We start from the raw sequence: 22,649 nt of genomic DNA, 5'->3' as shown, positions 1-22,649 counted from the left end.
TCAAATTAAGATGTAGGTGCTCGCTAAGGGAGGATTTTTGGATATTCCGTCGCTAAGGGGGTGAAAAGGGGGGTGAAAAGGGGGGTGAAATTTAAAAATGAGTGTATCTATATCTCAAAACTTTAAAAGTTTACAGATGTAAAAATTGGTATTTAGAATCTTCTTTTAAAATAAGGATACATGTATTTTTTTGTTTTCTGAAAACCCCAATAGGAGGGGTGAAAAAGGGTGGAAATGGGGAAAAATGGGTTGAATGCCTTCAATCAGGATACCGGTATTTATATCTCAGAAACTGAAGATATTACAGACCTGAAAATTGGTACTTTTGATCTCCTTTAAAAATAAAGAAACACGTATTCTTTTGTTTTCGGAAAATCCCAATAGGAAGGGTGTAAAAGGGTGAATAATGGGTTGAATGCCTTTAACGAGGCTACTTATATTTCAGAACCTGAAGATATTACAGACCTGAAAATTGGTATTTGGGATCTACTTTAAAAGTAAAGAAACACGTATTTTTTCGTTTTTGGAAAATCCAAATATTGGGAGGTGAAAAGGGGGGGTGAATTTTTTAAAATGAGTGTGTCTACATCTTAAAACTTTAAAATTTACAGATGTAAAAATTGGTAGTTAGAATCTTCTCTAAAAATAAAGGAACACGTATTTTTTTTGTTTCCTGTAAATCACAATAGGAGGGGTGTAAAAGAGTGAAAAATGGGTTGAATGCCTTTAATGAGGATACATATATGTCAGAAACAAAAGATATTACAGAACTGAAAATTTGTATATGGGATCTCCTTTAAAAATAAAGAAAAAAGTATTTTTAGTTTTGGGAAAATCCAATGAATGGCGGTTAAACAGGAGTGACAAATTGGGGTGAATTTTTTGAAAGACTATATCTACAGAATATCTTGGAAACGTAAAATGTTACAGACGTAAAAAGTGGGTGTTTGGAATCTCCTGTAAATGTAAAGAAACATAGGTGATTTGTTTTTGGAAACTCCACTTAAGGGGAACTCAAAGGGGGTGAAATTTTAAAATGAGAATTTTTACAGTATATCTAAAAAAACTTAACATGTTACAGAAGTGAAAAATGGTATTTTTTTATCTCCATTAAACATAAAGAAACGTGTATTTTTAGTTTTCGGAAATATCACTTGGGTGGAGGGGGGGGGGGGTAAAAGTGACTGAAAATGGTGTTGAATTATTTTAATTAAGCTACTGATATATCAAAAATAAAGATGTTACAGACGTGAAATTTGATATTTTCAATCTGCTTTAAAAGTAAAGAAACACGTATTCTCTTAAAATCCAATGAAGCGGGGTGGGGTGAAAGAATTGAAAAATAATTGTTAATTGTATGAGAATACATACATCTAAGTAATAATAATAATAATAACTTAAATGTTTCCACCTTTTCAATACAATATATTCACAAAATTACAAAATTATACGGTACTAGTTTCGACCCATCTAGGGGTCATCATCAGCCGTATTGGAGCAAAGATCATTTGTGGCGAAATGATCTTTGCTCCAATACGGCTGATGATGACCCCTAGATGGGTCGAAACTAGTACCGTATAATTTTGTAATTTTGTGAATATATTGTATTGAAAAGGTGGAAACATTTAAGTTATTATTATTATTATTACTTATATATTGTTCAATACGGACCAAAAACATGAAATTCATAACCATCAATACATACATCTAATAAAAACTAAAGTTGTTACAGACGTGAAAATTCGTATTTGGATCTCCTTTAAAAACAAAGAAAAACGCGTTTTGGGCGGGAAACCATCTTGGAGGGCGGGAGTGTAAAGGAGTTGAATTCCTTTCATGAGGGGACATAAATCAAAAACTGAAGAAGTTAGAGTCATGATAATTGGTATTTAGAAGATCCTTTACTATTAAAGAAACAAGTATTTTTTGCGGGAAAGTTCACTTGGTGGGGGGGGGGGGAGTAGTGTGAAATGAAGTGAAAAAAGTAAATTACTTTTATGGGGATACTTATATCTCAAAACTGAAGGTAATAGACGTGAACATTGGTGTTTGGAATCTCCCTTAAACATAAAGAAACAAGCTTTCTTTTAATTTTTTTGGGGGGGAGGGGGTGGCGGTAAATAAACTTAACGGCGGTGGGGTGAAGAAGGAGGTGAGACCAATTGATTTTACTGTTATTAATGTACTTATAAGGATCCTCTGTTGCTCAGGCGGCAGTGCGCTGGCCTCTCACAGCTGGGTTCCGTGGTTCAAATCCCGGTCACTCCATGTGAGATTCGTGCTGGACAAAACGGAGGCGGGAAAGGTTTTTCTCCGGATACTCCGATTTTTCCTGTCATCAGCCATTTCAGCAACACATAATAATAATAATAATAATAATAATAATAATAATAATAATAATAATAATAATAATAATAATAATAATAATAATAGTAATAATAATGTTCCGGACCGTCATCAAATGTGCGGACCGCGCTGGTAACGGCTCCTGGACGGGTAATGACTAAGAATGCAGTCCGGCCGCGGGTTCAGTGCCGCCAAGGCACACAATATGACACCATGCCGGATCTCCTGAAGGATTTTATCCATATTAAAAATGATTAAAGGAAAAGATGGCAAAGATTTATGGACCCAACTGACCAGGAGGAATACCTGTGCCTAGCCTGGGAAGTACGAAATCGATTGCTGGAAAGGAAGATTAAAAATGGGAGGAAACGTGCTGTAAAATAATAGAAAACGAGTCAGATCGGGAATTTTGGTGGATTCTCGCAGAAAACGAGTCAGATTGCGAATTTCGGCGGATTATATATCTAAAACAATAAACATTCAATTATAAATTTCAGTATAATACCGTAGCAAAGCACGGGTATCTTGCTAGTAGTTTATACTTGGAAAGGTAAGAACCAACATCTATAAAAAGATGAGAAAGGGGGAACATGTCGTTTGATTTCTTTTGCAGTCATTTTGTTTCACACCACAACCAGTCTTTCAGGGTGCAAAGAACTGACAAGTGCCAGACATGTCACCATCTGGAGAATCAGACCAATGGAGAATAGAATACAGTTACTGTGCAGAATTTGAAAATTGGTGCATAAATGAAAAGTGAAGAATTTTATCATGTTCTCCAACCAATATGAAAGGACACTGAGGAAAGTGAAAACACGGAAGTCCCATTCTTGAGGACTTATTATACTTTGCACATACAAATTTTGTTTTATTATTATAATAATATTATTATGGTTCATGGTGTGGGTTACTGTAATCACATCCTAGTTTGTGAACCATGGGCAACGGCTGAGGGCCTAGTATGTGATCCTGGGAGTCGGAATACAAGTTGTTATGGAATGGGAGTGGGAATCTCAGACATATTCTGAGTCATGGCCCTTCTTGTGCTCAGGCGGCTAGGATTATACAATCCACCGATGGTTCCTAACCCATTATAAGAGGGATCCTCACTTATAAAGTGTACTTGACAGGTGTTTAAAAGAGAAGGGCAGAGTGTGCGGCAGGGATGTTTATCAGGAATACTATTGCATGCAACATAGTTCCAGTTAGGCACACACATGAGCGAATGACGTGGGTAGATGTGGCAGTTGGACGAATTAGGACGAGAATTGTCTCAGTGTATTCACCATGTGAGGATGCAGATGACGAGGAAGTTGACAAGTTTTATGAAGCATTGAGTGACATCGTAGTCAGGGTCAACAGCAAGGATAGGATAGTGCTAATGGGCGATTTCAATGCGAGAGTTTGAAATAGAACTGAAGGATATGAAGGGGTGATTGGTGAATGTGGAGAAGATATGGAAGCTAACAGGAATGGGAAGCATTTGCTGGACTTCTGTACTAGTATGGGTTTAGCAGTTACAAATACATTCTTCAAGCATAAGGCTATTCACTGCTACACATGGGAGGGTACGGGCACCAGATCCATAACAGACAATATCTTAACCAACTATGAATTCAGGAAATCTGTTAGGAATGTTAACCCGTTAGAGGAGAGATCCTCACTTGGACTACGTGCAAGTAGGGCAGCATCCTGCTTCATGAATTTACCGAGCTCAGAACACTTTAAGCAAGCCTCGGACCTATGGGAGAAATGGGAGTCCCACTCCCATTTGACAGGCGAGGGACTCCTTGGAAACAACTTGGCGAACGAAATGGAATTCGATGGGGAGCTATCAATATTAATGGGGCTTATGGAAGAAAAGAGTCAGCTAGGAGTAAGTGATATTCGGGTAAGGGGAGATAAGGAGGAAGAGATAGGAGATTACAAAGTGAACTTGACGGGTGTTAGAAAGGGAAGGACAGAGCCTGGGGTAGGGCTCTTTATCAGGAATACCATTGCAGGCAACATAGTTTCGGTTAGGCACGTAAATGAACGAATGATGTGGGTAGATTTGTCAGTGGGAGGAATTAGGACAAGAATTGTGTCCGTGTATTCACCATGTGAGGGTGCAGATGAGGATGAAGTTGACAAGTTTTATGAAGCATTGAGTGACATCGTGGTCAGGGTCAACAGCAAGGATAGAATAGTGCTAATGGGCGATTTCAATGCGAGAGTTAGGAATAGAACTGAAGGATACGAAAGGGTGATTGGTAAATGTGGGGAAGATATGGAAGCTAATGGGAATGGGAAGCGTTTGCTGGACTTCTGTGCTAGTATGGGTTTAGCTGTTACGAATACATTCTTCAAGCGTAAGGCTATTCACCGCTACATATGGGAGGCTAGGGGTACCAGATCCATAATAGACTATATCTTAACAGACTTTGAATTCAGGAAATCTTTTAGAAATGTATGAATTTTCCGGGGATTTTTCGATGATACAGACCACTATCTGATCTGTAGTGAAATAAGTATCTCTAGGCCTAGGGTAGAGAAAGTAAAATCTGTCCGCAAACGAATAAGGGTAGAAAATCCCCAGGACGAGGAAATTAGACAGAAGTACATGGATATGATTAGTGAGAAGTTTCGAACAGTAGACAGTAAGCAGGTTCGGGATATAGAAAGTGAATGGGTGGCATACAGGGATGCTGTAGTAGAAACAGCAAGGGAATGCATAGGAACAACTGTGTGTAAAGATGGGAAAAAGCGAACATTTTGGTGGAATGATGAAATGAGAGAAGCCTGTAAACGTAAAAAGAAGGCTTATCAGAAATAGCTCCAAACAAGGGCCGAGGCAGACAGGGATTTGTACGTAGATGAAAGAAACAGAGCGAAACAAATAGTTGTTGAATTCAAAAAGAAGTCATGGGAAGATTTTGGTAATAACCTGGAAAGGCTAGGTCAAGCAGCAGGGAAACCTTTCTGGACAGTAATAAAGAATCTTAGGAAGGGAGGGAAAAAGGAAATGAACAGTGTTTTGAGTAATTCAGGTGAACTCATAATAGATCCCAGGGAATCACTGGAGAGGTGGAGGGAATATTTTGAACATCTTCTCAATGTAAAAGGAAATCATCATGGTGGTGTTGCAAACAGCCAAGCTCATGGGGAGGAGGAGAATGATGTTGGTGTAATTATGTTTGAGGAAGTGGAAAGGATAGTAAATAAACTCCAATGTCATAAGGCAGCAGGAATAGATGAAATTAGACCTGAAATGGTGAAGTATAGTGGGAAGGCAGGGAGAAATGGCTTCATAGAGTAGTAAAATTAGCGTGGAGTGTTGGTAAAGTACCTTCAGATTGGACAAAAGCAGTAATTGCACCTATCTATAAGCAAGGGAACAGGAAGGATTGCAACAACTATCGAGGTATCTCATTGATTAGTATACCAGGCAAAGTATTCACTGGCATCTTGGAAGGGAGGGTGCGATCAGTCGTTGAGAGGAAGTTGGATGAAAACCAGTGTGGTTTCAGACCACAGAGAGGCTGTCAGGATCAGATTTTCAGTATGCACCAGGTAATTGAAAAATGCTACGAGAGGAATAGGTAGTTGTGTTTATGTTTCGTAGATCTAGTGAAAGCATATGACAGGGTACCGAGGGAAAAGATGTTCGCTATACTGGGGGACTACGGAATTAAAGGTAGATTATTAAAATCAATCAAAGGCATTTATGTTGACAATTGGGCTTCAGTGAGAATTGATAGTAGAATGAGTTCTTGGTTCAGGGTACTTACAGGAGTTAGAAAAGGCTGTAATCTTTCACCTTTGCTGTTTGTAGTTTACATGGATCATATGCTGAAAGGTATTAAATATCAGGGAGGGATTCAGTTAGGTGGAAATGTAGTAAGCAGTTTGGCCTATGCTGACGACTTGGTCTTAATGGCAGACTTTGCTGAAAGCCTGCAGTCTAACATCTTGGAACTTGAAAATAGGTGCAATGAGTATGGTATGAAAATTAGCCTCTCGAAGACTAAATTGATGTCAGTAGGTAAGAAATTCAACAGAATTGAATGTTAGATTGGTGATACAAAGCTAGAACAGGTCGATAATTTCAAGTATTCAGGTTGTGTGTTTTCCCAGGATGATAATATAGTAAGTGAGATTGAATCAAGGTGTAGTAAAGCTAATGGAGTGAGCTCGCAGTTGCGATCAGCAGTATTCTGTAAGAAGGAAGTCAGCTCCCAGACGAAACTATCTTTACATCGGTCTGTTTTTAGACCAACTTTGCTTTACGGGAGCGAAAGTTGGGTGGACTCAGGATATCTTATTCATAAGTTAGAAGTAACAGACATGAAAGTAGCAAGAATGATTGCTGGTACAAACAGGTGGGAACAATGGCAGGAGGGAACTCGGAATGAGGAGATAAAGGCTAATTAGGAAAGAACTCGATGGATGAAGCTGTACGCATAAACCGGCTTTGGTGGTGGGGTCATCTGAGGCGAATGGAGGAGGATAGGTTACCTAGGAGAATAATGGACTCTGTTATGGAGGGTAAGAGAAGTAGAGGGAGACCAAGACAACGATGGTTAGACTCTGTTTCTAACGACTTAAAGATAAGAGGTATAGAACTAAATAAGGCCACAACACTAGTTGCAAATCGAGGATTGTGGCGACGTTTAGTAAATTCTCAGAGGCTTGCAGACTGAACGCTGAAAGGCATAACAGTCTATAATGATAATGTATGTATGTATGTATGTATGTATGTATGTATGTATGTATGTATGTATGTACGTATGTATGTATGTATGTTAGGAATGTGCAGGTTTTTCAGGGATTTTTCAATGATACAGAACTGTAGTGTACTAAGTATCTCTAAGCCTAAGACAGAGAAAGTAAAATCTGTCTGGAGACAAATAAGGGTAGAAAATCTCCAGGGCGAGGAAATTAGACAGAACTACATGGATATGATTAGTGAAAAAATGTTTCAAGCAGTGGACAGTAAGCAAGTTAAGGATACAGAAAGAGAATGGGTGGCATACAGAGGTGCTGTAGTAGAAACAGCAAGGGAATGCCTAGGAACAACTGTGTGTAAAGATGGAAAAAAGCGAACATCATGGTGGAATGATGAAGTGACAGCAGCTTGTAAATGTTAAAAGGCATATCAGATTTAGGGAACAATATAACATCAAAAGTAAGATTCTATGCAGATGGCATAATTCTTTATAGGGAAATAAATAACACAGAGGATTGCATAGAATTACAAATGGAACCTGACAGTATCCAACAATGGGTTAAAGAGAATAATATGAAGGTTAATGGAGGCAAATCAACTGTTGCAACGTTTACAAACAGGAGCTTAAAAACTGAATTTAAATATACTTTGGATGAGGTAATTGTCCCAAAAGATGGCAAGTGCAAATACTTAGGTGTGAGATTTGAAAGTAATCTGCACTGGAAGGGTCATGTTTGTGACATTGTTGGGAAAGCATCAGATTGTTACATGCCATAATTAGGCTACTTACAGGAAGCAACAAAGAATTAAAAGAGACAAGTTAAATGGTTCATCCACTATTGGAATATGCAAACAGTGTTTGCTATCCTCACCAGATAAAAGAAATAGATGGTGTGCAGAAAAAAGCAGCAAGATTTGTAACAGGCGATTTTAGGAGAAAAAGTAGTGTATCAGAAATGTTAGAGAAATTTGAGTGGGAAGCTTCAAGTAAGACTCATAGGATTATATATAGCCTATACAGGAGAGGAAACATGGGGGGAAATCCATGAGAGGCTTCAGTTGGAAAATAATTATATTGGCAGGGCTGACCACAAGTATAAAATTAGACAGGATTTTAGCAGAAGCGATTGGGGCAAATTTTCATTCATTGGGAAGGGCGTGAAGGAGTGGAACAGTTTACCAAGGGAAATGTTTGATCCTTTTCCAAAATCTGTACAGATATTCAAGAAAAGAATAAACAGCAACAGAGAAAAGAAATGTTAGAGAGCACTCGACCTGTGCAGGTTATTGTATATAAAGAATTTTTGTGAATAAATTAATTTCATCCCCTTTGCCTATGAAGACTGAACAGCCGAAGTAGGGGGACTGCCTGTAGGGGCGAAGTACAGTGGGGACTTTGAGGGCCCTGGGACCACTACAGTAGTTGTGAAGGTCCATCAGGAATTCATAAACGCAGTGGCAAAGGGGGCACTGGCTAAGACGCAGTAGGTCTTTATGCACAATAGGTACCAAAATGGGTTTTTAAAAAGTATGTAAATTTAAATCTTATAGCAGTTGCTTAGTATTATTTGAAATGATTCTATATGCTGTATATAAGTTGATTATGTGTGTAAGTACAAAAGATATTATGAGTAGAAATTTGTAAATAATATAAATTTATTAAGTATGAGCTCTGTGTTTAATAGAAAAACTGTTAGTGTAAATTGTATAGTACTGTATTTTAGGAAATTGTTTTCTCTTTTTAAAATTTAAAATTTAGTGCTTGATAATAATGTATTTTTGTGTATCATTTGCCACTGAGGTAGACACCTCATTTGTAAATAAAGTGATTTTGATTTGATAACATGAAAAGGCTAGGTCAAGCAGCAGGGAAACCTTTCTGGACAGTAATAAACTAATAAAGAATCTTAGGAAGGGAGAGAAAAGGGAAATGAATAGTGTTTTGGGTAATTCAGATGAACTCATAATAGATCCCAGGGAATCACTGGACAGGTGAAAGCAAAATATTTTGAAAAATTCAATGTAAAAGGAAATCTTCCTGATGACGTCATGAACAAATGAGCTCATGGTGAGGCGGGCAATGATGGTGAAATTACACTTGATGAAAGAATGGTAAATAAACTTCATTGTCATAAAGCAGCAAGAATAGGTTAAATTAGACCAGCAATGGTGAAATATAATAGGAAGGCAGTGATGAAATGGCTTCATAGAGTGATAAAATTAGCGTGCAGTGTTAGTAAGATACCTTCTGATTGGATAAAAGCAGTAATTGTACCTATCTATAAGCAAGAGAACAGGAAGGATTGCAACAACTACCGAGGTATCTCATTGATCACTATACCAGGGAAAGTGTTCACTGGCATCTTGGAAGCGATGGTGTGATCAGTGGTTAAGAGGAAGTTGGATGAAAACCAGTATGGTTTCAGACCACAGAGGGGCTATCAGGATCAGATTTTCAGTATGGACCAGGTAACTAAAAAATGCTGCAAGAGGAATAGACAGCTATGGTTACCATATGTTTTGTAGATCTAGAGAAAGCATATGACAAAGTACCAAGGGAAAAGATGCTCACCATACTGGGGGACTAAGGGATTAATGGTAGATTATTAAAATCAATCAAAGGCATGTATATTGACAATTAGGCTGCAGTGAGAATTGATGGTAGAATGAGGTCTTGGTTCAAGGTACCTGAGGGGGTTAGACAAGGCTGTAATCTTTCACCTTTGTTGTTCACAGTTTACAGGGATCATCTGCTGAAAGGTATAAAATGGCAGGGAGGGATTCAGTTAGGTGGCAATATAGTACGCAGTCTGGCCTATGCTGACGAGCTGGTCTTAATGACAGATTGTGCCAAAAGCCTGCAGTCCAATATCTTGGAACTTGAAAATAGATGCAATGAGTATGGTATGAAAATTAGCCTTTCAAAGACTAAATTGATGTCAGTAGGAAAGAAATCCAAGAGAATTGAACGTCAGACTGGGGAAACAAAGCTGGAACAGGTAGATGATTTCAAGTATTTAGGATGTATGTTCTACCAGGATGGTAGCATAGCAAGTGAGATTGAATCAAGGTACAGTAAAGCTAATGCAGTGAGCTCGCAGTTCCAATCAACAGTATTCTGTAAGAAGGAAGTCAGCTCCCAGACAAAACTATCTTTAAATAGGTCTGTTTTCAGACCTACTTTGATTATGGGAGTGAAAGCTGGGTGGACTCAGGATATCTTAATCATAAGTTAGAAGTAACAGACATGAAAGTAGCGAGAATGATTTCTGGTACAAACAGGTGGGAAATATGGCAGGAGGGTACTCAGAATGAAGAGATAATTCTTATTTTTGGGTCCGTATTGAAATGTACAATGAAGTCAAATAAATATTAAAGTTTATTTTTTCCACCTGGTCAATGCATAAAAAAGATAATTAATTAAATAAAATTATAGGGACATGTTTTGTCTTTTAATTATGGCCATCTTTACCCTTAATCTCAAACTGAAAGTTGATTAATCAGGTACCTGATTGTAATTAACTTACATATGAATGTGAAGGAAATTTGGAAATGTGCGAGATGGTTGACAATAGTTATGAAATTCTTACTATCAGGCCTTAATGAAGTCTAAAATACAAATATTCGTAAAATTATACACTTTCTTGAATGTAGTTAAGAAATTCTTGAAATGAGGCCTTAATGAATTTTAAAATACAAGTAGTCGTGAGTTTATACACTAAAGGAAACTTTTGGATCTTAAACAGATTGAATGTCACTATAATAATCACATCAAGTGGGGTTTATAATAAATGTGAAGTGATAAAACTGTAGTTTTCTAGAAGCATGAGAGAAGAAGAGTGCTTGAAGGTAAGTTGCTGTGTTAAATGTTAGCAGGAAGGAAAGGCTGTAGTCTCTTGTGTAGAATCGTAAGGGAAGTTTGGACTGAAGTCTGTAACAATAGGAGAATTATGTGTTAAAGAATTAATTTGAATTAAAGGAGAGTTTAAAGAGAAATCAAAGTGTGTAAAACCACTTACCTCTTTATTAACGTTGAAATTGGTTGACGTAAAGAATCGGAGATAAAACGTTGTGTGAAATTTCTTTTATTTTCAATTGTATTAGTAGTAAATAGTTGCTATGGTAGCGTTGAAATGACTGATATTTAAGTTACTAGTGTTATAGATGATGTGAGATTAATGGAGGAGAAGGTCGAAGCGGTGTGCTAAGTTTATAAATTATTGGCCGTGGTGGGTAACGGGGAATGAGTTCAATTCTTAGAACAATATAAAGAGAAACGATATCATTAGTATCAAGTGGAATTCAAATATAAGTTAGAACCAGTCTATAGTCTATCTTTTGTGAGGAGAAAAATTAGCCTTCCTCTTGAAATACGATGCGGGAGCGAGGGAAAGTGACAGTAAACATCCAAAATTATAAAGTTCAATAAGGACTAAGTTAATTTCGCTAAAAGGTAAAGGGTTGATGGTATTAAAAAAAAAAATCAAATTGTAGCATTAATAGTTTGGTGAAGCAAAGAATTTTTTTAATAATATATATAAAGGTAAGTACGTTAAGAGTGAGGGAGAGTGTTTGATGGTAAGTAGGTTTTTTTTTTTACAGAGATTAGCTTAGAAGTCTGCACCGTTATAATACCAGAAGCACAAGTAACAAGTAACAACTACTGATTAACTCTATAATCTCATATTTTTAATACTAAATTCTCCTCCTTTTTACAGACTTCTAACCAAAATCTCTGTTAAAAAAAAAAAAAAAAAGTAAAGGAAAATTAATGAATAAATTTGAAAGCATTCTATGACTTAGTTGAAGTAAAATGAAATGTCGTATGGCTTTTAGTGCCGGGATATCCCAGACGGGTTCGGCTCGCCAGGTGCAGGTCTTTCTATTTGACACCCGTAGGTGACCTGCGCGTCGTGATGAGGATGAAATGATGATGAAGACAGCACACACACCCAGCCCCCGTGCCATTGGAATTAACCAATTAAGGTTAAAATCCCCGACCCGGCCGGGAATCGAACCCGGGACCCTCTGAACCGAAGGCCAGTACGCTGACCGTTCAGCCAACGAGTCGGACTTAGTTGAAGTAAAAACCCATTATACGAAATTTTACCAAAATTACTGCAATCACTAAATTTAAATCAACATTACATTCTAAATAATATTAAATTATTAACTTCCAAGCCCTTCCAACTTCCTGCCCTGCCAAAAAAAAAAAAAAAAAGATAAAACCACTTAACGCCCCCCCCCCCACAGCATCCACCTCCCATATCCTCACACTGTTATATTACCAGAAGCACAAGTAATAAATAACAACTACTAATAAACTCTGAGTCTGTTCGGATTACAAAATTTTCGGATTAACCGGAAAATATTTTCCAATAATAATGTTATTGTTCTTACGTCCCACTAACTACTCCTACGGTTTCCGGAGACGCCTAGGTGCCGGGATTTTCTCCCGAAGGTGTTCTTTTACGTGCCAGTAAATCTACTTACACGAGGCTGACGTATTTGAGCACCTTCAAATACCACCAGACTGAGCCAGGATCGAACCTGCCAAGTTGGGGTCAGAAGGCCAGCGCCTCAACCGTCTGAGGAAAATATTCTATAATACAGTACAGTATATACTGTAATTTGAGAAGCCCATTATTTAGCAGTTACATTAATAAAAAAACTGTATAAAATTACAGTAGGGTAGTTAAGAACACGTAGAGGAGAAAACGACTAAAACTAGGTTAAAACTTGTCTCCTAAAACTGCTAAAATACGGTAACGGCTTACACTAGTCTCATATTCAGATGCCGCGACCGCCTAGAACTTGCCGTACGCTACGTCGAGCAACACTCCGCTACTACACCCATTGATGTGATGTTTATGAGATTCTGGTTTAACACTGCATCTTCGAGTAGGTTCCAATCACTACGGCAAAAGAAACTAACAGACTTTATAAAGATGAACGCCCAGTGATTGATGGTTTATGATGTGTAATTATGTTTACATTAAGTTATTCTAGTAAAATATGACTAAAAGTGCAAGTAAATCTTCATTCTATAATATGGTCTTTCATTTCAATAAGGACAACTTAAAAAAAATGAATATTTCAGTTCGGATTAACCGGACTTTCGGATTAACGGGACTCTACTGTATATTTTAAAAAATTCTTTGCTTCACCAAACTATTAATGCTACAATTTGATTCTTTTTTTTTTTACCATCAACCCTTTACCTTTTAGCGAAATTAACTTAGTCCTTATTGAACTTTATAATTTTGGATGTTTACTGTCACACTTTCCCTCGTTCCCGCATTGTATTTCAAGAGGAAGGCTAATTTTTCTCCTCACAAAAGATAGACTATAGACTGGTTCTAACTTATATTTGAATTCCACTTGATACGGATGATATTGTTTCTCTTTATATTGTTCTAAGAATTGAACTCATTTCCCGTTACCCACCACGGCCAATAATTTATAAACTTAGCACACTGCTTCGACACTCTCCTCCATTAATCTCACATCATCTATAACACTAGTAACTTAAATATCAGTCATTTCAACGCTACCATAGCAACTATTTAATACTAATACAATTGAAAATAAAAGACATTTCACACAACGTTTTATCTTCGAATCTTCTTTACGTCAACCAATTTCAATGTTAATAAAGAGGTAAGTGGTTTTACACACTCTGATTTCTCTTTAAACTCTCCTTTATTTCAAATTAATTCTTTAACACGTAATTCTCCTATTGTTACAGACTTCAGTCCAAACTTCCCTTACGATTCTACACAAGAGACTACAGCCGTTCCTTCCTGCTAACATTTAACACAGCAACTTACCTTCAAGCACTCTTCTTCTCTCATGCTTCTAGAAAACTACAGTTTTATCACTTCACATTTATTATAAATCCCACTTAATGTGATTATTATAGTGACATTCAATTTGTTTAAGATCCAAAAGTTTCCTTTAGTGTATAAACTCACGACTACTTGTATTTTAAAATTCATTAAGGCCTCATTTCAAGAATTTCTTAACTACATTAAAGAAAGTGTATAATTTTACGAATATTTGTATTTTAGACTTCATTAAGGCCTGATATTAAGAATTTCATAACTACTTTCAACCATTTCGCACATTTTCAAATTTCCTTCACATTCATATGTAAGTTAATTACAATCAGGTACCTGATTAATCAACTTTCAGTTTGAGATTAAGGGTGAAGATGCCCATAATTAAAGGGCGAAACATGTCCCTATAATTTTATTTAATTCAATATCTTTTTTATGTATTGACCAGGTGGAAAAAATAAACTTTAATATTTATTTGACTTCAATGAAGAGATAAATTAGGAATGAACTCGATGGATGAAGCTGTATGCATAAATCGGCTTCAGTGGTGGGAAATGGAGGATAGGTTACCTAGGAGATTAATCGACTCTGTTATGAAGGGCAAAAGAAGTAAAGGCAGACAAAGATGACGATGGTTAGACTTTGTTTCCAACAATTTAAAGATAAAGGAACTAAATGAGGCCACAGAAGTAGTAGAGTGTGAGAACGTTTAGTAAATTGACAGAGGCTTGCTGACTGAATGCTGAAAGGTATAATGGTCTATAATGAAGATTTATGTATAATAATATTTATTCTCACAGCAAGTCTGAATCGGTAGTTCAAGTCTTCAGTGTAATTTATACTTGCACCCTTGATCTTTCAACATTTAAGAGCAGTTTTAATTTTTGTTAACTTGAAGGAATAAAACATTTCTGTTGTTTCAATTCACCAACTGTAATTAGGATATGTCTAAATCCAGTTTAAAATTATTGTAGTGTAGTTATATTATTACAAATTATCGTGCTTATTGTATCATTGTATAATATTTGTCTAGTAGGGTGAAAATCTCTTTTCTGTCAGCATGTAGGTAGAAAAAGAATAATAATCTGACCAAGTATTTAGTTTTAACTCCAGTTCTACTGTTTCAGTTAACCTGTTATAATTAGGATACTCCTAAGTGCAGTTGAGAATTGTAGTGTAGTTATTTCATTAGATAGTATCTCGCCTGCTATATTCATGTCTTATCCTTGTGTAGTATTAGTAGTAGTAGTAATAATAATAATAGTTATAATACGTTTGCCGGCCCCGCAATGTAGGGGTAGCATGCCTGCCTCTTACCCAGAGGCCCCGGGTTCGATTCCTGGCCAGGTCAGGGATTTTTACCTGCATCTGAGGGCTGATTCGAGGTCCACTCAGCCTACGTGATTACAACTGAGGAGCTATCTGACGGTGAGATAGCAGCTGCGATCTAGAAAGCTAAGAATAGCAGCCAAGAGGATTCGTCGTGCTGACACAACACCTCGTAATCTGTAGGCCTTCGGGCTGAGCAGCGGTCGCTTGATAGGCCATGGCCTTATGGGGTTATTGTGCCATGGGTTTAAAAATAATAATTTGTCTATAACTATACATATTAAGTGCAGCTATGCATTTCTACAGTTAGCCTCATATTCCTAGTACTTTATAATCAGAATACATGTAATTAGGATAATTGTAGTGTACTTATTTTATCAGTAGGTTTCCTGCTTGCATTATTGTTGTTAAATCTTCGTGTAGTATACATTATTTCCTTCCTCTGACATATATATCTACTTCCATTCATAGAAAATGCTGTTTAATTTCCATTGATCTTTCCATCTTCTTCTTTTTTTCTTCATGGGGCCTCTAAAAATTAGTTCGTAATTAGCGTTGACCTCTAAGATCTTTTGCTACCATGTTTTTCCTTCATTCCCACCTAGATATACCTGCTCTCTTCACAAAGCTGCAGGTTGTTCTTATTGGGTCTTCTTGGATTTTTTCTCTCTATTCACCTGGTAGTCCTAGAGTGGAGAGTCTGATTCTACCCAGCGCCTCACATTCAAAAAGTATGTGTTCAGCTGATTCCTCTGCTTCATTGCATTTCCTACATATATTGTTTCTTATTGCTCCAACTCTATGTAGGTATTTTTTCAGATGGCAATGTCCTGTCAACAGTCTTACTACACATCTTATATTTGCTCTGCTGAGTTTCAACAGTTCTTTAGTATGCTTCTTGTTTGGTCCTTTTACCAATTCCTTTGCAAGCCTGCATCCTGGAGTATTTTTCCAGTTCTCCATGTATTTCTTTTGTACCCATTTTCCTATGTAGTGTCGGGCTTGTTCATAGGAAATCCCGTGTATAGGTTCTGGGCCTACAAAATGTGTCTCTGCCTCTTTCCTGGCCAGTTTATCTGCCTTTTCATTTCCTTCTATACCTGCAAGCCCTGGTACCCATATTATTTTGACGATGTTGTACTTTGAGGGCTTCAGGAGAAGTGAATGGCAATACCAGACAATTCTGGATATTATCTGGACTGCTTCTAGTGCCTTAGTGGCCACTTGGCTGTCCGTAAAAATGAAAATGTTCTTATTCCTATAGTTCATTTTCAGATTTTCTTCAAGACATGTGATAGCTATCACTTCCGCTTGAAAGACTGTAGTGTGTTTGCCCAGGCTCATCTGGATTGATCTCTCAGGTCTTCCCCTGTTGATCGCTCCTCCTGTGCCATCCCCAGTCTTTGAGCCATCAGTCCACCCAACTCTATCTTCTTTTTCAGTATTCCATTTTTTATTATCTTATTTATATCTTTATTATATTATTTATTATTATTCTCAGTATTCTTTTTTTTTTATTATCTGGGTCTCAAACAGTTCTTCCAAGTTATATTTTGGTATCATATGATCAGAAGGCATGTGTAGAACTTCCTCTGTTATTACTCTGTTAATTTTACAGTGTCCTAGATTGGTCTTTGTGCATTCCAGCACTCTGACTGTGCCAGTCTATATGAACTGATTCTAGCCTGTCCTTTTATGAAATTGCATAGTGATGGGAGGTAACGTAAAGTATTCAAGGCCTCTGATGGCATAGTTCTCACAGCCCCAGTTATGGCTATGCATGCCATTCTCTGTAGGCTATCCAATCTACTACCGACTTTTCCTTGGCTTATTTTCTGTCACCAGATGATTGCAACATAGGTCATCAACGGTCTAATGATCATTGTATATATCCACATTACCAGTGATGGTCTTAGGCCCCATGTCTTCCTGACGGCTCTTTTACATGCATACAGCAAGTTCTTGGCCCGGGTTATGTTCCTTTCTATATGTGGATTCCAAGTTAGATTTTTATCTAACACTACACCTAGGTGCAGTGCCTGTTCTTCCATATACTGCATTTACGCAAATAATACCCGCATATTTTTTTTTTTAAATTGAGGCACGAAATTGGGGTGTGGGTTTTATTTGAGTCAATGATGGCATTTTTTTTAAATCAGCTTTCTTAAAGTTTTTTTAAAAAATTGAGGCACGAAATTGGGGTTTTATTTGAGTCAATGTAGGCATTTTGTTTTTCAAAATCAGCCTTCCTAAAGTTAGGGTGCGTGGATTATTAGGTGGCGGGGATTATTCATGTAAAAACGGTATATGTATCTTGCCCAAAGAGCTTCAGTGATCTCTTTCCTTCTAATTTCGTCCTTGTAAAAGGGACTAGAGTTATCTTGTTCGGGTTGACTGATAGTTGTTCTTCCCGACACCAGTTCTCCACAAGGTTAAGTGATCTTTGCATGAGGACCTGGATAACACTCATCACAATCACTAGGTCATCTGCATATCCTTGTGTATAAAAACCTTGTTCGTTGAGCATAGCTATGATTTTGTTCACCACGAGGTTCCACAGCAGAGGAGAAAGAACTCCTCCCTGAGTACAGCCTCCGGTGGCCCTAACCGTCAGTATTTCTTCAAACAGGGTTGCTTTTATCTTTCTTCCATCTAACATGGATTTAATCCATTTGACAACAGTTTTACTTACCTTGCTCTTTTCCAATGCTTTAATCATAGAGTCATAGGTTGTACTGCTGAAGGCTCCTTCTATATCTAGAAATGCCGCCAGTGCAATTTCTTTACATTCTAGGCTTTCCTCTAGTTTACAAACCAACTGGTGGAGTGCTACTTTGGTGGATCTACCAGGTCTATATGCAAATTGATTTTCATGTAACGTTGAGTTCAGTTGCACCGTTCGTCTGATATATTTATCCAGAATTTTCTCCATTGCTTTCAGCATGAAGGAGGTTAAACATAATGGTCTGTATGCTATGGCTTGGGCATAATTTGCCCTTCCAGGCTTAGGTAAGAATACTGCTTTAGCTTCAGACCATGATTTTGGCACGTACCCTAAAGCTAGATTAGCTCTGAAAAGGTCCGTCAGGGCATTGACGAGTATCTCCCGTCCTTCCTGTAGAGTATCAGAAGTATCTCGTCTGGCCCCGGAGCCTTTATAGGATGAAAAGTGTTGATTGCCCATTTTACATGGTTATGTTTATTATTCTGTTGGCACAGTTCCAGTCTGCTCTTCGAGCTCCGGTCTCTGTTCCAACCATCTCCCCGTCTGAGTAAATGACCCATCTGGTTTCTCCAGTGTCCCCACTTGATTTTTATGGGTTGCTTTCAGAATCTTCTGGAGCCTTGCTGTTTCAGTGTGTGATTCCACTTTCTCACAGAACAGTCTCCAAGATTTTTTTTTTTTTTTTTTTGCTTTCTGTATCTCTAGGTTATACTCAGTGAGTTTCCTATGATATACGTCCCACATACCACTTCTAGATGATATTCTATACAACATCATAACCTCTTTTTTCATTTTGGCTAGTTTGCTGTTCCACCACCTTACTTTTTTGGTGTTTTTCTTTTCTTTGAGAGGAAAGTTTTCATGGAATGAGTCTATAATGGCCTCTTCTAATAGTTCCACTGCCTCATTCAATTCTTTCTATCCTCTCATGTTAGTTGGAAATTTTTTGTACAACCTTAACTAGAACTTCTCTGTATCTGTCCCAGCTAGTTCTTTTTGGGTCTCTGTACATCTCAATTCCACATAGTCTCGTATCTATTGCAAATTGGTTGTGCTGGTGGTCTGCCAATGATGGTTCCTCCAGCACCTTCTAGTCTTTAACAAAGTTTGCAATATGCGTAGTGCTTAGTGTAATGTCTATTACCTCCCTACGATTTTTATTTATAAATGTAGGCTTGTTTCCTAGGTTTAGTATCGTCAACTCAGTTCCAATAATAAACTCTAGTAAAGACTCACATCTTGCATTGCAGTTCGTGCTGCCCCATGCCGTGTGGTGTGAATTTGCGTCTGCTCCAAGGACTAGGTATTCGCCTTTCCTCTTTGCATTGCAAAATAGGTTCTCAACTTCTTCTGATGGGGGCAGATTAGTTGAGTTATATGGGAGATATGCAGAGCCTATGGTTATTTCTCTGGGTCCTTCCCAATTTCTAAGTCTCATCTTGGCCATGGTTAAGTCCCGTGAACAGTTTTCCTGCAACATAAGACATTTTAATTTCCTGTTCATAGAAGACATGTTCTGGGTATTTCCGATGTTGTATCGTACATCAGCTTACCTCCAGATTCCGCCAGTCCTGCTACTCTGCCCTTGACTACCCATGGCTCTTGAATAAGGGCCATGTCAATAGCCTTGGACTTGAACTTCCTGGCAAAAGTGGCCACAGCTGCTTTTTTATGCTGAAGACTGGCCTGAAGGACCTTCAGCTTCATCTTTATCAACATTGGGTTTCGTTTTTCCCCTGATGACTTGAAACTTGATCTGCCCAAATCTGAGCTTAGCCTTAAGGCTTCTCTTTTTGAGTTCTTCAAAGTCTCGTTTACCAAGCGCTAAAACGACAGGATTGTGAGAGACTACAAGAAGACCTACACAATGTTGTGAGATGGACAGCAAACAATGGTATGATGGCAAACTGGATGAAAAGTCAGATTGTAAGTTTCACCAAGAGGAAGAGTTCTCTCAGTTTTAATTACTGTGTTGATCGGGTGATAGTAACTCATGTGGATCACTGGAAGTACCTAGGTGTTAACATAAGGAATGATCTTCAATGGAGTAATCGTATTAATGAGGTTGTAAAGAAAAGTTACTGAACTTTTCACATCGTTTTGAGGGTATTTAGGGGTTGTAGTAAGGATGTAAAAGAGAGGGTGTATAAGTCTCTGGTAAGACGCCAATTAGAGTATAATTCCAGTGTACAGGACCCCACAACCAGGACTACTTGATATGAGGACTGGAAAAGATCCAAAGGAAAGCAGCACAATTTGTTCTTGGATTTCCAACAAAAGAGTAGTGTTATGAAAATGTTGCAAACTTGAGCTGGGAAGACTTGGGAGTAAGGAGACGAGATGCTCAAATGCGTGGCATGTTCCGAGCTGTCAGTGGAGAGATGGCGTGGAATGACATTAGCAGACGAATAAGCTTGAGCGGAGCTTTTAAAAGAAGGATAGAACAAAATATGAAGATAACATTGGAATTCAAGAGGACAAATTGAGGTAAATATTCATTTGTAGGATGGGGAGTAAGAGACTGGAATAATTTATCAAGTGAAATGTTCAATAAATTTCCAAGTTCTCTGAAAAGATTTAAGAAAAGGCCATGTACACAACTGATAGGGAATCTGCCATCTGGGCGACAATCCTAAATGCAAATCATTGATGACTGAGCATGGTTGACCTAAATGCAAATCACTGATGACTGAGCATGCTTGACTTTTTTTTTTTTAAGTGGACAAAATTATGGGTAAAAGCTAGTCCAGAACATATATATACAAGCCAACACAACACTTGAATATGAAAACTTTAGTTGAGGAACTGTGCAAACCTGTCATATAATTACGCAAAGATGCGTAACCAGGATAAGAGGATATGAATGTAGTTAGGTCAGCAACCGGTGATACCATTCTTGCTCTTGAATCTCCGTCCAAAACCAATTCTTCCTCTAATTCCATAGCTAGAACAGAAAAGTAATTTAATGAAATTAAAATGCAACAAAAATTTTCAAAGAGCTTGATGCTTGTTGTTTAAAGGGGCCTAACACCTAAGGTCATCGGCCCAAAGAGCTAGAACAAAAGAAGTCATGAGGGGTTTGTTCTAGTTTTAAATATAAATACACATTACATTGTGGTACTTCTATAAAAATGAGTAATAGTTGCAAGGGATGCATGTACCTTGTAAGGTGTCTTCTCCTTGGCAAGCTTGAACTATCAGTATTTTAGGTTTCCCCAGTAGTGCAGGGCATGTTTGTCCAAGCATCAATTTTTCGATTTCTTCAATTTTAAAGCTAAAACCATCAGTACAGTACACTTCATCTATAAGGACAAAATAGAATAACAATGTTAACAGAATTATATAGGAATAAGCAACATGACTTCATGACTTCAGTGAGTAGGTTGTTCAAGTATTGTAGTAAACAGCAAACTGGAAAAGGTTGAAAGTGTTTTTGCATCTCAGGAGCAGGCGGGTTTTTACTGCTGGGAAAATATGAGCGGATAACTTTTTTGTGTGTGTGTATGTGTGTATGCCAGATGTGTCAAAAATTGATGGTAAATATACATTTCATTTTCACTTGGTGTTTTTTGATACAGAAAAGGCTGTGTCAAGGATGTTACTATGGAAGGCTTTCAATAATGTGAATATAAATGGTGCAGTTGGTGAAAAGAATTATCATGGATGCAAGGCAGCTGTGAAGGATGGTAATAAGTAGGGTTCGTAAGTTGAGGAAAAAATCCTTTTTTTTTTTCTCTCGAGTGTCCAAAGATGAGACCCAACATAATATATGTTTATTCTGGGTCATTTTAAGCCAGAAAATTGTGGGTTTTATTTTGCCTTTTTTTGGCATTTTTTGGCTTATTGGACCTTTTTAGCCTTGTTTTAGGTCTTAACGGCTTTTATTGCAACTTCACCCTTTTTTGACTATATTTTTACAGCCCATTCTCAATTCAAATCATCATTAATTCATCCATTACCTCTTACACATCTTTTCTATTGTAAATGCATATGTCTGAATCATATCTGACAAGACAGAAAATGAATTGAAAAAATGAAACTAATGCTTGAAAAAACCAGGGGATCAAATTATGTGCAAGATAAGTGAAATATTAAAAGGAGATAATTTCGATGCAAGTATTTTTGAAAAGGAAGATGTCACTTGCTTCAAGTAGAAACCCTCAACATCTGTTGATGTGGAGAGATGTTTCTCGATGTTTTGCAATGTACTGTCTGAACCGACAATCTTTTACACCTAAGAACCTGAAATGACTATTGTGATACACTGCAAAGGCAACTAAGGTGAAATTTCCGAATTCTGATTTCTGCAACCCTAGTGTGGTTAAGCCAGAGTTGCTACAGCAGCCCCTGTGTATAAAAGAAAAGGTGACAGACATAAAGCTGAAAATTACAGGCCAGTCAGTTTGACATGCATTGCATGTAAGCTTTGGGAAAGCATTCTTTCTGCTTATATTAGACATGTTCACGAAATTATTAACTGGTTTGACAGAAGGCAGTTTGAGTTTGAGAAAAGGTTATTCCACTGAAGCTCAACTTGTAGGATTCCAGCAAGATATAGCAGATATCTTGGATTCAGGAGGTCAAATGGACTGTATCCCGATTGACCTATCTAAGGCATTTGATAGGGTAGATCATGGGAGGTTACAGGCAAAAATGAGTGCAATTACAAAAGAGTGACTGAATGGGTAGCTATATTTCTAGA

At 37.6% G+C, this 22,649-nt stretch overlaps 2 protein-coding genes across 2 annotated transcripts in view; both read right to left on the bottom strand.

The window, feature by feature from the left end:
• The window catches only part of LOC137501180 (putative serine protease F56F10.1), a 519,998-nt gene that overhangs the window by 346,415 nt on the left and 150,934 nt on the right, over window positions 1-22,649 (bottom strand). The gene's annotated exons all lie outside the window — the stretch shown is intronic.
• The window catches only part of LOC137501181 (caspase-3-like), a 59,075-nt gene that overhangs the window by 8,699 nt on the left and 27,727 nt on the right, over window positions 1-22,649 (bottom strand). Inside the window, exons 3-4 of the mRNA XM_068228042.1 lie at window positions 21,109-21,249; window positions 20,763-20,891 (exon numbers count right to left, since the gene is read on the bottom strand). Of these exons, the coding sequence (XP_068084143.1) occupies window positions 20,763-20,891; window positions 21,109-21,249 (270 nt within the window). The remainder of the gene's footprint in view (window positions 1-20,762; window positions 20,892-21,108; window positions 21,250-22,649) is intronic.

Source organism: Anabrus simplex, chromosome 6 (genome assembly GCF_040414725.1).
Source record: "Anabrus simplex isolate iqAnaSimp1 chromosome 6, ASM4041472v1, whole genome shotgun sequence".
NCBI lineage: Eukaryota > Metazoa > Arthropoda > Insecta > Orthoptera > Tettigoniidae > Anabrus > Anabrus simplex.
This window is presented reverse-complemented; position numbering and strand designations above follow the sequence as displayed.